Source organism: Trachinotus anak, unplaced genomic scaffold (genome assembly GCF_046630095.1).
Source record: "Trachinotus anak isolate AG129_WGS33_773 ecotype Australia unplaced genomic scaffold, CSIRO_AGI_Tana_v1 ptg000010l, whole genome shotgun sequence".
NCBI classification, from domain to species: domain Eukaryota; kingdom Metazoa; phylum Chordata; class Actinopteri; order Carangiformes; family Carangidae; genus Trachinotus; species Trachinotus anak.
The window spans coordinates 7,583,822-7,598,354 of record NW_027273861.1 but is presented as its reverse complement, the minus strand read 5'-3'; the positions used below and the strand labels follow the sequence as shown (position 1 = coordinate 7,598,354).

The 14,533-nt window shown below is 39.8% G+C and overlaps 1 protein-coding gene across 1 annotated transcript; it reads right to left on the bottom strand.

The window, feature by feature from the left end:
- Nucleotides 1–4,149: 4,149 nt before the first annotated feature.
- On the bottom strand, nucleotides 4,150–13,629 carry scp2b (sterol carrier protein 2b). The gene is made up of 5 exons (XM_071487293.1): nucleotides 13,470–13,629; nucleotides 12,465–12,555; nucleotides 11,097–11,226; nucleotides 10,740–10,819; nucleotides 4,150–4,839 (listed from the first exon to the last, which is right to left on the bottom strand). The coding sequence occupies exons 1-5, from the start codon at nucleotides 13,490–13,492 to the stop codon at nucleotides 4,744–4,746; spliced, it is 420 nt and encodes a 139-aa protein (XP_071343394.1). The 5' UTR covers nucleotides 13,493–13,629; the 3' UTR covers nucleotides 4,150–4,743.
- Between the last annotated feature and the right edge of the window lie 904 nt (nucleotides 13,630–14,533).

Genomic DNA, 14,533 nt, shown 5'->3' with positions numbered 1-14,533 from the left:
AATTTCCAACCTACATGATTCATCTGAGATGATAACCATACTGCAGACTTGGGTTAACAAATACTTGGATCCACTTAAAGGTCACATCCCTTCAAAGTGATTGGGTGCCTGTGTGTTGGATGTTAAAAAACTGAAACTTTTGTTCTCCAGGTTATACTGAATCTTAAACATCTGTAGTGCAGATTATTCATAAAGGACACCACAGAGCTAAAAAACAAAAAATACAAATAAAAAATAAAAATGTGTTAACAAACGTTTGTTAACAAAAACGTGTTCTGAGACACCTTTTTGGGGGAAGGTCATCCTAAATACTTCTGTAATTAAGTAAAAAGTGGAAGAGTATCCTGCCAAAAAGAGGCGTCAGCATGTGATTTAATGTCCTATGGGTTTGTGGATTAGGCCTCTTTTCAACAAGCCCACCTCCCATTAGGCATAGTGTGTGAACATCTGCTACCATTACGATGCATTAGCACAGTTCACTGAACTTCAGATTTACACGCAAAAGTGTTTTGGGATGATTCATCACCATAAAATGTGCTTCAGCAAAAAATAAAAGTGTATTTGTCTGTCTTAGGTTTTTTTTGTTTGTTAGTTTGTGTTTTTTATTTTTTTTTTTAACTTTTCTAATTATTTTTTATCATCTGCTTCAGGTTAAAAATAAATAATTTGAAGAATCTGTGAGCAATAATTAGCCATATTTCTCATTTTCATTTACTTAGCTGTGTGTGTGTGTGTGTGTGTGTGTGTGTGTGTGTGTGTGTGTGTGTAAGGCACTCAAATAAGGCACTCAAATAAAACAGCTAAAAAAAATCACATGCACACATGTAGGACATGCACACTGCCCTACAAAACCAAAACACATTAACTACAAAGTACTGCAGAATACTCCCCCCCAAGCCAGAACAATTCAGAAATATGGTACACATCTTTGCTGAGTTGTCATATCCACAGAAACACAGTGTTAAGTTGGTTGGTAAGAAAGTTTTGATTAATCATGCATATTGCATATTGCATATAATTTTTTTGCTAACATTTCATTTGTAATATGGTATTAGGTGGTAACAGTTGCTGTCCATGTAAAGTGAACAGGATTGGTTCGAAAAGTTATTTATTATCAGTAACCCTGATAACAAGCAGCACAAATACTGGGAAATGGGACACTCTGAGGAACATGTGAATGCGATGTCTCTTCCTCAGTCTACTATGTAGAATCAGTCCAGGTCACTCCCCAAGTGGCTCCACCAGGTTGTCTGGCCCTCAGGCCATCTGCCTGAGGAGTACTTGCCCTGCCCCTGCCCAGCCCTCAGGCTGTGCCCCTGTAATCCCCAGCTCCTTTCATCAGCTCCTTGCCCGCTCTGCACTCCCAGTTGTCTTTGTCAGTTCATCAATTCAGTTTCCTTTGTGTTTCCTTGAGCTTCTGTTTAGTTTGATGAATTTGTTCCTAAGTATTTTCCTACTGAATCTGATTTTGTCCCTGGTACTGTACCTCCGTGCGCCTTGTGTAAGGATGCTGGTAATGCTTTATGTGTCCCTTATTTTTCCCTTCATTTCCTGGAAAAGTCACATTTCTAAGAGACCATCTGGTATTCAATAGCTGATTGTCTGGACATTTCAAGAAGAGGGCAACGTAATCTGCTACTTAATAAAGGGAAATTGACTGCTAGTTGAAAAAAAGGTTTCTAAAAATCTGTTTTATATTGATATAATAGGAACCTCTGGAGGTTCCTCCATTAGAGACAGGTTTGTAAAATCGCCTTTAATCATAGAGCCCACAAATACAAAGTGAGAAATCACATTGGGGACATCTGCACAATCTGCTCCACCATCACTGATTCCTACGTCTGTGTCATTTTTTTTCTGTTTTTTAAAAGTCTGAAATTGGAAACTGAGAAAATACTTTCATCAAGTACATCTGGACTTACTCAGTACCGAGCAATCGCAGTGGATCTTCTAGAAGTGGCCTCTAGTATTTTTTTCTAGAGTGTAGATCTCCCTCTTCCCTTCCTCTTTGTACTGGAACTGCAGCTGGCAACTGCAGACAAGAATGAAGACTGTTATGAATGCTTGGACTGGGGTGGAGGATACTTGGTCGCTTCCGGTTACAGTGAGTCTGATGGGTTTTTTTGAGTCTCACTTACTGCTCATGTCTGCTGAGCTGCTGTTTTCAGGCCGACAGAGTTTGAGAATTTGTAGCCTTGAAGTCCTTCCTGAAACTGGAGAAAACACACTCTGATCCATGCTTTCATTACTACTCATCGTATTATTTGGCAGGCTGTTTTCCCCAGGAGAGGCTCTTTGGTCCTTTCTACACGTTTTAAAAGGTTTCCGGTGTTTCAGTGGGACATGATCAGACTACATTCTCAAAGCAATGGCTGTTCCAACGGACTCATTTTACAACTCTTGTGAACAGGTTGCAGTTTATGTTTTATGTCATTCTCCAGGACACAGCACAGAACAGCAGGGATTGTGTTTGCCATTCTACAGCTCAGTAGGGAAGCCTCTGTTTTTTTTTTTAAAGGAGAACATGATTTCATGCCTACACTGTTGCCCCTGCTGTGATTAAAAAACATGGACAGACAAACATCCCCTGCTTGAAAACTTTTGTTTACACTTTCTATCATTTACAGATGGGATATTGCCTTCTGTTTTTACACTGAGATGAGGTCCTGTCTGCATTCTTATAAACTAATCCTTTTAATCTTTTACTTGAAGGAACCATTTTCCACCGAGCACAGCTCTTAAAAGTGCTGCTCTCCTGTCTCATGTAAAACCAGAACATGAAACAAGGATTCAAATTCCACCCAGAGTGTGTTTGTAATGTAAAATGTGTCCAATAAAACTTCTTAGCTGCTGCTCTCTTAGTCATCACTAGTAAACAGACACAACAAATCACACAAGTGTGACATTACATTATGTAGCATTTATGGGCTGCAGTCAGAAATCCAATTTTTTCTGGCTTTGTTGCATCAGTGGAGAGACTTTTTTTGGTAATTCCATCCTCTGCTTCTTCTAAACAAACCCCTGGGTTTTTGGAAATGTACAACACAGCATATTTTGCAGCAGGTAATTCATTTTCTGGATAGTAATAACTGGTAAACATGATGAATCACTGCTTTTATATAACGTCTGGGTAATGGTGACAATAGAGCAAGCAGAAACACAATCTAAAAGGTCCATGCCACTGATTTAGCGTTGCACTTCCACAAAGTTTAAAGACATACAAATTAAAAGATACAGATTTAAAAAAGAATAGTCAGAATTGATGAAGTATGAGTAAACTTCTAACATTTATTTGTTTTTTTCAGAGCAATTATGACATTATTCTTCTTGTTAACCATGTTTTGAATACAGGTTTGCGAAATGCAAATTGTCCAACATGTATCAAATCTAAATATACCACCGTAAAATAAAAATGGAGAAATAAGACATTATACTTATGAAATCTCATACTCAAAAAGCAGTCATTAGTGACCAATCAAATAACCTCAGTGTGACTAAAGACTAAGACCCACAAAACTACAAGAGCCAAGCCAAAGCTGCAGTGGAATCTGGGTCAGAGCTAGTTAACAGATTTGTCTTTTAGCCATGCTCCTCCATTTACAAAGGAAAAACTACAGCGTGGCAGTCTGGAACCAGGTCACTGCCGTGTTGGAAAAGAGCAAAGTCCTCCAAACGGGGAACATACGCTGGCCCAGCCAACTTGACAGTGACATCCAAGTGCTGTCACATCTGAACAGAGGCCCATTATTGTGGAGGGTCACTCTCAAACAGGCCCCTAAACTGTTTAGGAGATGTGTGTTAATATCTTGTGGAGCCAGGAGTGTGTTCATGTGAATTTCATGTATACACTAAATTTTCACACTAAATTAACTAAAAGCTTATGTGAGGATATCTGGCCAATATTTCCATTTTAATATCCATAAACTCAACATTACCATTTGATCATAAGGAGCCTTCAACTTAAACACACTGGGCCAGCATGTTATTAAATCCATTTTCATGTGCCATTTCTCAGACAAACTGTTCTGGGTTTTTTGTTTATGTCTGCAAAATTATTAGAAACATAAAGTTAATGAGAATTAGTCAAGGGTGTGTGCTAAATACTGTTCCTGCTTAAGAAAAACAGACACGAATGAAGACCACCCAATGGACCTTGCAGCACAGACACATTTATTTAGTAGAAATAATTTGGAGATTTGTACAGTAATGATACCACAGCAGAAAAATACACCCCCCTCCATTAAAATGTTGGGCGGCCACATTGAAAAACATCTTCTGCGTTGTTGAGACAAGGAGGCACTTAGACTGTTGTGTCTATGATTGTGGAAAATGACATCTATCTGCTCTACTTAAAACATTCCCAGACACAGTACACTTAAAGATTTATTTAGCAATGGGTATTGGAAATGTGTTGAAAAGTGAACATAAACTGAATTAGTATCACAAAGTAGCAGCACCTGTCTCTACTCTAGTGTACTGACAGTATTATCTTGAAAGGGCCTGCAGACAGGGACTTGGTTAGAGAATTAATTATCAATCTATCTTTTTCTCCAGTAAAGCAGGGCTGCTGACTAATTCCCCGTTCAGTCAGTGAGGTCACTGGCAGGAAAAGGGGTTGTGTCCAGTGATGAGAAGTTTTACTACCCTGTAACAAACATCTGAAACCAGACCTGCTGTTAAATTCTTCATGGTTTACTCTGTTCAGTGTTCTGAGGTGTAGTTACAGCAAGCCCGATGTCTCATCTACAACTTGGCTTTGCCAGGCTGCAGCTGCAGGTTTTGAAGTTTCATGGCCAGTCCCATGTTTCCCGTGATCTTCAGCTTGCCCTGGAAAAATGCCTGCAAATCAGAAAGGGTGAAAAATGTCATCAAGACAGTTCTGATTTGAAGTACAGTTCAGTCTGTGTTGGAGAGAACTACTTGCTGCTGGTTTAAAGAGTTACCATAAGAGATTAACTCAACCCAGGGAAAAGTGGGGCAAGAGCAACAACAGCTTATGAAGTGTCAGGAAGCTGCACGCCATGCAGGCATAGTTTGTGTAGAATTAGAAAAATGAATGTTTGTGTACTGGAATGAAAAAAGAGAACTGAAAAGACAAATTTAACAAGAGGTAATAATTCAACCACTCTCAGAGCAGAAATTCTTCGAATATTAACTCTGCTCTCAAGCTTTTTCATGTGACTTTATCACTACAAATGGAATAAATGAAATGATCAGTTTTGCCTCGGTGTGAAAAACATCATAAAAAAGAGAAAACCTTTTCAAATTTCAAAACAACGGATAACGCAGTGGAAAAACTCTTCACTGTGTTCTTGGAGCATGTTCGTTAATCCTTTATGACACAAACATGGTCCAGTGATGTTTTTTCTCTTGGTACAGGTAATCACTGTAAATGGCTGTGGATTGATGGTGGAGATGTGTGTCATCACATCACTCTCTTCTGGGTGAGCCTCATGGTTCACTGCTTTTGCCCATTACAATTGAGGGTTTGAAAACATTTCTGCACAAAGCATGAAAAGTAAAGATGATAAAGGTTTAATTCATGCCTAACTGAAAAAATATCTATTGTTTAATACTGCAAAACACTTTTTATGGCTCTCAGCTCCAAGCTCATTTGGTCCTGTTAAAGACAAACATATTTAAAAACCGTCACAAAAATGGCTCTGCAATTTCCTAAAACAGCTGGGCACTGTGGTTTTTAACAAACATTACTCAAACAGGAGGAAATTGTGCGTTGTTTGGGGCTGTTTTCAGTGTATGATTAATACATATTTGGTGCAATAGTGATTATTTCCAGCAGCAGAATGATGTATAGGATTGAGTCAAAATAAACCACAGTGGCTGCGTTAATGCTAATGAAGGAACATGTCATCCAGTGCAACAGTGTGACTCATTAATGTGTTTTTAATTGTTGTTGGACCACAGTGGCCCTCTAAGCCATGCAGGACTATAAGATGTATCAGGATACATACATAGGATACATAGGACCTCTTATTTTTAGTTTTGGTCTTTTCATGGGGTTTGCTGACAACAGGGGCTGAAACATCTGTTCTCCTTTTCTATTGCCACACATTTTATGTTTCTCAGTCAGACATTTAACCCCCCCCCCCCCCCCCCCCACTCATTTAATAAACAGGTCTTTCTCTTTTCTAGGTTACATGCAGGAAACCTGTTTTATGTTTTCATCCTCACAGCAACAACTTCACGGCCTCTGGTCTGAGGGCGATACATAAGCACAACCAGCCAATAATGACACAGCACAGGGTTTCCTCTTAGTGTCAACCAGACACGAACAAAATATCCTGTCAGTACCACATCCAACTGGCAAACAAATCTGCTCCACTTTTTACATGGAACAGGGCACACAGATTGAGGTAGGGTGAAATGAACTGCAGGAAAAGCCAGGAGTACTACATGCTACTACACAACTCAGTCAGTCCTGCTATAATGCTGTTGCCTTTTAAATAAGAATAGGTCAAAACATAGTATATGGTCGGACTGCATCGTTGGCAACTTGCATTCTACCTACTGTCAGCCAGTTTTAGCCATTTATCTCTACTGACAGCCAGTTTTAGCCATTTATCTATTTACCTCTCTCCTACTCTCTGTGCTTACATACAGTACTTTAATACAGCCAAACTCCCAATAAAGCTGTTCTTATTTACATATTTTTGTGTCTACTGACTAAAACAAGGCCCATTTGCTGCTCTGTGAACTGAAATCCTGATTTTATAACCATGTCATCAGACAAAATCACCATACATAATTTAAAAACAACAGCTGTGCTGTGATTTCAGCTGTATTTACTTGTAAAATGATCACTCAGAGAAAAAGTTAGAAGCTCATTAATTTCAGCTGCCACAGACGGAGGTAAGCCTGCCGAAGGGAAGCCTGACTTCATGTAAGACAACCCTCTTACATGGAAAGTGGATAGATTTGTTGCTAAGTGCTTATTTTGAAAAAAGGTAACTAACAGCAGTCTGTAAATTTGGTTAATCTAGCAACAAAGGTGGTAAATTGGTAACGATACGTGTTTGTGCGATATCATTTTGAAAGAGCCACAACCAATAGTGTCATTTCATCACTCAGACTGTGAGTCAGTCATTTGGTTTTGTAAAGCCCTGCTGTTGTGATCCAGCAAGAAACACCACGAACACACTATGGAGTACAACAGCAGGTGTGATCGTAAAGACTTAGGTCTTATATACAGTAAAATTGACATTTTTAAAGTCACTAGTTCTAAATATTAAATAACAAAAACAGTGACTTTCTATAGCAATATGTTAAACAAATATAATGATGCAGGTAATTACACTAAAGAATTAAAATATGCAAGGGGGACTGTAAAGTCAAACCAAATAATTTTACAGAAATATTATACAGGATTTAGAATACTAAATTAACTTAACGATCCCATATTGTAGAAAGTGAGGTTTCTATGGCTTCTTTGATTATAAGCAGGTCTATATGCTATATAAATACTGTGAAAGTGCTCAATCCACACAGACTTGCACACAGTTAGTACTCTGAAACTGTGCCTTAAAACGAGTCACAAAATGCCCTGCTCTTACTAGAGCTCCAGAGAGAAGCCTGAGAGATGAGATTTAAAAGTATATTAAATGGTTTTTGGTATTTAAAAACCACAAATATCTTGTTATGGACATCAAAACTCAAAACACTGGAAAAGTGTAAAATACGGGACATTTAAAAGCATCCAATGTTTTTCAACACAATTTTATTGTCGTCTTTAGTAATCTACAATTCTGAGCGTGTGGAGGTGGCAAGATTAGCTCTGAGACTTCCCTCAGGGAGGGGAGGGAAGGGAGGGACAAGCAATACTGCGTGCAGCCCAGGCTAAGGTTGGACTGGATTATGCACTTGCTACTCATCTTATGGGAAATCGGTATTGCAGGAGAACATGGCTTGGATTACATGCCTCCTGTGGACCAGTGCATTGCTTCACTGATCCTCTCACTGGATGAAGCACTGAAAGACAATGCCCACTGTCCCAGGCCACAGTGCAAGGTCATTCATAGTCTTCTCTTGGGGGGCTTCTAACACTGCTGCCCGAATGGCTGGTATTGGAAACAGAGAACTTAAGGTCTGCCATCGTCATGATACAATGTGGTGTGGCCTGCACAGGCACATATCTGTTGATTGTAGACAAACACTGCAAAAGCTTCCTATTGTCCCAGACTAGTTGTTCAGGCCAGAGTCCAAAAGGGGATCGGCGCACAGGAAACAGTCAAGCCAGGCTTCAGAGGCCAGGGGTCATTGGGGTGGAGGCATGGGAGGAAAAAACATGGGGTGCATGGGACCCATAACGCTTACATCACATAAACCCACTGCCACAGTCCTGGCAACACAGTCAGGTTGCTGTAGGCAGCAGGCATTAGCCCAGAGGTGAGCAGCCTCCACCTCACAAGACCCAGGGGCTACAGGGGCAAAATCAGCACCCCCAAGCCCCCAGATAAAACCTGAGGCACAGGCTGAGGGCCTAAGTCCTGTGGTGGGCAGATTTTCACTGCAGCACCTGGACTACTGGATAGCTCATTTCCAAGATGCATGGGTTTGGAAAACAATGTTCCAGGGTTAGAGCTTGCATTAGTCACAGACCCCATGAAGGCCCTGTTTTTGTCATAAAGGCAAACCACATTGGCCTAAAAGCTAATCACAGAAGTATAACCACATACAAAGAATGATGGGTTTTACTCAACATATTTTCTAGTCCCAAAGCAAGGCCTATACTAGATCTCAGGAGGTTGAACATACATCTGAAAGTCCTTTCATTTTGGATGCTGCGCACAATCCATGTCCTTCAGATTATCACTTTGGGAGATTGTTCACTTTCATAGGCCTCAAAGATGCCAATGTTCACATTCATATTCACCCAGAACACTGTCCCTGGCTCCTTGCATTTTTTGAAAATGCATGACGGCAGCCTTAACATCACTATGCCTGATGGGAGTAAAGATTCTCCCCTATCTCAATGACTGGCTTATTTTCACCGCTTGTACCAAGAGGCAGAAAAGCAACATCCAACTTACTATCGAGGCACTGGACATGTCTGCAAAATGGCCCTAGCAGTCACACCCCTGGGGCTGCCCTTTCCCAAGGGCAAGCATTTGCCCATTTGAACAGACACCTCAGTGGTGTTTCATATCAACCATCAAAGGGGGACCAGGTCCCAGAAGCCCAGAGACTGGACATGGACTCCTTAATGCAGATGCATCTCTCAGGCAGAGCAAACTCTCTGGCAGATTACCTCTCATGGAGATAGCACTTCGATTCTACTCCACTCCATCCTTGGTGGACACCAGAGCCTGCTTGGGATAGATGCTTTCGCCAACACTTGGCTGAGAGGTCTCCTTTATGCATTCTCTCAGATATGCAGGTTTGGCATCCATCTCTGAACCTTCCTCAGGGTATGCCCATTGAGGGGGATCAGTCACTTCTGCATGTTGCCAGGACATGAGGTCTTGCAGGCCTTGAGGAGGTACCCCTTTAAGCCTTTGACACCAGTGACCTTCACAGTGACGTCCCTGAAAACTGCTTTTTCTTTTGGCAGTTATGACAGCTAATTGTGAGTGATCTACACACACTTTCTATCACTCCTACGTGCCTGTGAGGTAGACTGCTTGGGGTGACACTGTTGCCAAATATCTCTTTCCCACCAAAGGTTTCATCCCCCAGCCATATTAATTAAGCCATAGAGCTGGAGGCATACCATCCTCCCTGAGTTAGCTCCAAGCTGACAGAGAGGGCCAATTTGTTGTTTCGTGTCCAGGCATTGCTGATGTACATTGAAGCAACACACAGCTTTAGGTGCTCAGAGCAGCTGTTTCTGTGCTACAGTGGAAAGAACAAGGGGCAGGCACTGTGTAAACAAAGGTTCTCCAACTGGGTTGTTGACAGACAGGCCAATTAATTAGCAGGTAAGTCTATGCCCTCAGATGTTATGTGTCATTCTACCAGGGCTACAGCCACATCCTTGGTGGCAATGAGGGGGATGGCGCTAGGGTATATATGTGCAGCTGCCTCCCGGACAGCGCCTTGCATTTTTTTGTCTTAATTGACCTAATGTGGCCTCTGGGTCCACACTAGCACCAGCCAGTCCTCCACAAGTGAAAGATGTGAAAAATGGGAACCTATCCTTCAGTAATACAGAAAACACACAAATAGTAATGTTGAGTCAAATAAATATAGGCATTCATACATGTTCATTAGTGAAATTCATGTTTCAGAGACCCAAACTGCACCAACAAAAATAGACGTGGTGTGTAAAGATGTGGATGAAAAGACCAGTGGTCATCAACACACTACCTAGAATGACAGACACAGCAGTATACATTTCATTTGAATACTCCAAACCAACCAGACACAGAGCTACAAGTGTCTGCATTACCTTAACTTTGAACATGAAAAGACAAATGTAAATGACATGAGTGTACTCTGGCCCTGTGCAGACCTGCCACTAACATCAGTCTTGGGTGATCCAATCACAAGTGGACAGCTTTAAGTACAGGTGTAAATGCAACCAAAAATGCATTGAGGATGCATTTGAGATTCGATCACTCAGACCACGTAAAAACGACAACACATGTGTTTATTCGCATATCGTGCAGGGAAGTGAGATCAGAATACCCGAGACAGAAGTTAATACCAGGTCTGAATCAGAGTCATTATCAGTACTACATGCAAATGAGTTTACTCAAAAAACACCAAGGCTGAATACTCACAGTCTGTGGGTTCATCTTCCCTGTCATTAAGGCCAACAAATCTGTGTCCGACATGGAAATGGTGCAATCAGCTTTCTTAGCTGCAGAAAAGAAACATAAGAGCCAAATTTCACTTTAAAAAATATCTATTCACTGTCTTGTGGGTATTTAAGGGTATTAATATACAAAGAAATGTAAATGTTTCATAAATCCTCACACAGATGAAACAGACAGTCTGTGCAGGCCTTGAACTTCAAGCTGAATTTACAACTATTGTTAAATGTTCAAATGATTACATGCCACTAGAGATTTCCACTATCATGAGACAAAAGAAAACCCTGATATGTTTTTTTTTTTTGGGCCCTTGAGTTTTCTTACCTATGTCATTGTGAACACAGCCTTTGCCATTCTTCACATCCACAAACCAAGTTGCCTCCTGTCCATTCGGGCCATCCTTCACTTTAAAGGCAAACACTCCCCCGATCTTTTTTACAAATTGCTCCCCCTCCTGTTTAAAATACACATATATTTTTTTAATACAGTAAACTGGGTAGTATCTCTGTTGCATGTAAATAAATTTTTTGACTATCTATATTTACAAGCACATGGTGTAGTCACTATGTCTTAGCTAGGTTGTTATTCTACTCAAAAAAAGCATCCTTCTACATTTGAGAAACACTATCTGTGTGTTTTCAACACAGTTAATATCTGTATGTATACATAGATGAGCGTGTCAGTGGTTCAGGGATGTAAGAACTGTGTTGATAGTTTTTCTCAGACTTCTGCCTTGCACAGAAAGTGTACAGATACTGAAAATGTTTTCATGGATATGTCATTCCTTTTTTTTTTTCTTTTACCTATTTGTGATGAATATGTAAGATTTTGTGATGAATATGTAAAATTTTAAAACGTTTGTTTGCTTTGTCTTGAGTAAAGAGTGAGGAATACTGAATGTTAACAGTAACAATGTTTACAAGAAAACTTGACTGAGCACCTTTTAATCTGCAGGCTATACAGGCAGTTTATCTTAATAAGATAACACTCTTCTTCACATAACAGATTACTTTACTTACTTAACAGTGTTTATGGAAAATACAAGAAGTTAGTTAATATCACCCTAAATCTGCCTAAAAAATGGGATCTGAATATAAACATAAAAAGCCCGTTTTCTATCAACATTTAATTAATATGGAATATAAAAGTGGGACAAGGGAGTCTGACACTAAAGATAAGCCTCACATCCAAATTTTGTATCTATTTGACTGATCAGCTGCCTGATATATTGGACTAAACCATGTCTCTAAGCATCCAGTTGGCTCCCCTGTTGCCATTTTCTCATTGCTGACAAATCCCATTCATTACATAGACAGCATGCTTGAGATGAATATGGTATGATTGGGGTCACACAAAGGTAAGTGCTTTAAAACACTGACTTTTGGAGGAAACCATTTGTCTGATTGACTCGACATAAGCTTCAAATTATTTTTGTGGTATGAAATGACGGTTTGGGATCTGATCCAAATGTGCCACTTGAGGCTAAAGGCCCATGTATGGCACAGGCCTAGAAACACTGTACATGATCAGACAGAATGACCCATCCTAAAAGGAAAGGACGAGTACTCTATAGAATCACTGACATAAAAGTGTCAGAGAGTAGATACCAGTAAAAAAGTGAGTAATAGTAAATAATACAAAGTCACACATCTGCAACTGAAAATAATATCCTATTGTAAAGCATGTAATCACCTCTTGGAGCTTCTTGTTGATTTCCTGGAACACAGCATGTGCTTTGAACCCCTCCAGTCCATCACTAGCACTGGTGTTAATGGCTTGAATCCTTGACATTGTGAAGGCAAAGGTGTGGAAATGAGAAACGATACAAAAAAGAAAAAAGAAAGTGCTGAAAACACAACAGAGATCTGATATTCAATTGTAATGTATATCTGTGAAAACACATTTACTCTTTTGTACGGATCTCATTACTGGAGCTTAGTGTGTGTCAGTTTCATACTGTAACATATGAACCTCACCCTCACAAACTCTGATGTGAGACATGACACAGTTATCACTTCCTCTAAAGGATTAGGTGCAATCAAAAGTGCGACTTCCAGATTTGTCATCCTCATCGCTTGGTTCACAGTCGGTGTATCTAAACACCAAAACAGCCCCTTCCAGCTAAAACCAGGACATCAACATCTTTGTGCACCTGTCAGCAATGGACGACACAAAGTGGTGAAACACACCTGTGCAGGTAGTTGTGTACTTGTCAATGTGTAAATGCTGGTGCATACACAGATAATGAATGACACCAAAATAAGACACAGTTACAATGACATAACGCTACAATGCGTCTCAGTAGATAACTTATACTTGTTGACAAACAGTTAAACGCCCTGATATCGGCTTACAACTGCACTATATCACGTTACAAACAATTTGTTAAATGCTCATTTAATATAAGCACTTTAACTGTGACCATCTCACGGTTTTAAGGGAGCTGTTGAAACCAGCTACACCATTAGCTATGTGCTAATTATGATGTAACCAACAACAGGCTAACACGCTAGCTAAAGCCTCGCATCCCTGTGTCAAAGAGCTAACCTTAGTGGTTTCCTCAAACATTAATGTAGCCGGGTTTGACATTTGGTGCAACGCTGGCGCAACGTCGTGTTAACCGGGACAATGAGGCTGACCTCAGTGAATTATCCAAAAACAGCCACGATTATACCGCGTAAAGTTCAGCATCCTTACCTTGGTGTCTGTCTTTCAGGCATTTTGCTATGACGTTAGGTGAACAAACAGTGTCTCAGGTTCAAGTGACCAACAAACCCACTGAGGCAGGTTAGCTCGTCCAGCTCGTCCTGCTGTTTGCTAACCACACTTCCGTGTTTTTTTCTCCACTTTCCCGGATCTTCAGACTAGACATGTCGATGTCAGATAGCCCAGGTCAACATGGGGTTTAAGCTCTCACATTGAATTGTTTATTTAAAGGACCTTACGGCTTTAAACTTTAAATACATAACAAACACGGCTAACTATCCTGCAAACCATGTTACTGTGTTTTATATTGTTGAATGTTTTCAATTGAATTTCCAGACAACCATCGGTTTCCATTCATCTCAAACCAAACCCTTCTTGACTTGTCATGATCCATCACAGGGCAAAAAAACAACCAAACAAAAAAAAAACACCACAATAAATTAATTAAATTTTTATTTTCAAATCAATCCTGCACTAAAACTGGATTACCACCTAATAATAATGTAAGTCTGATAAAGACGTAGACCATTAAACAATTCAAGTAGGGTTTAAGAGACTGTTCACTGATTTTAAGCACAGGAAAAATATGTACATAATTTGCATTCATGGAACTAAAACTAGCAAACACACCGGTCCTTAAAGATATCTGAGAAGATCCTAGTCCATGTACATTTTGGATGCCAATTAAATTTCTGTGATAATTTCAGAGTCAAAAGGATGAACCTAGCCTTTTTGTGCTTATACATTGGTGTATAAGCTGTATTTCCCATGGCTGTATATAGTAGCCTATAGAAATTAAGTGAAAGAAGAGTGGAATAGTGTAATATGTTGTCTGTCTTTAGAAGTGCTGTAACATAACATTTGCATGACTATCATGGTTTTCAAAGTGTACATTTTGCACAATTAGGGCAGAATCAAGCATGTCCCATCAATTAAAAAACTTTCATTGCAGCCAAATAACTGATATAAAGAAAATGATGTAAATTATAATTACCACAATATCACTATGATGTTCTGTATAATCACTATAAATGATACAGAAAAAAGTCACATTT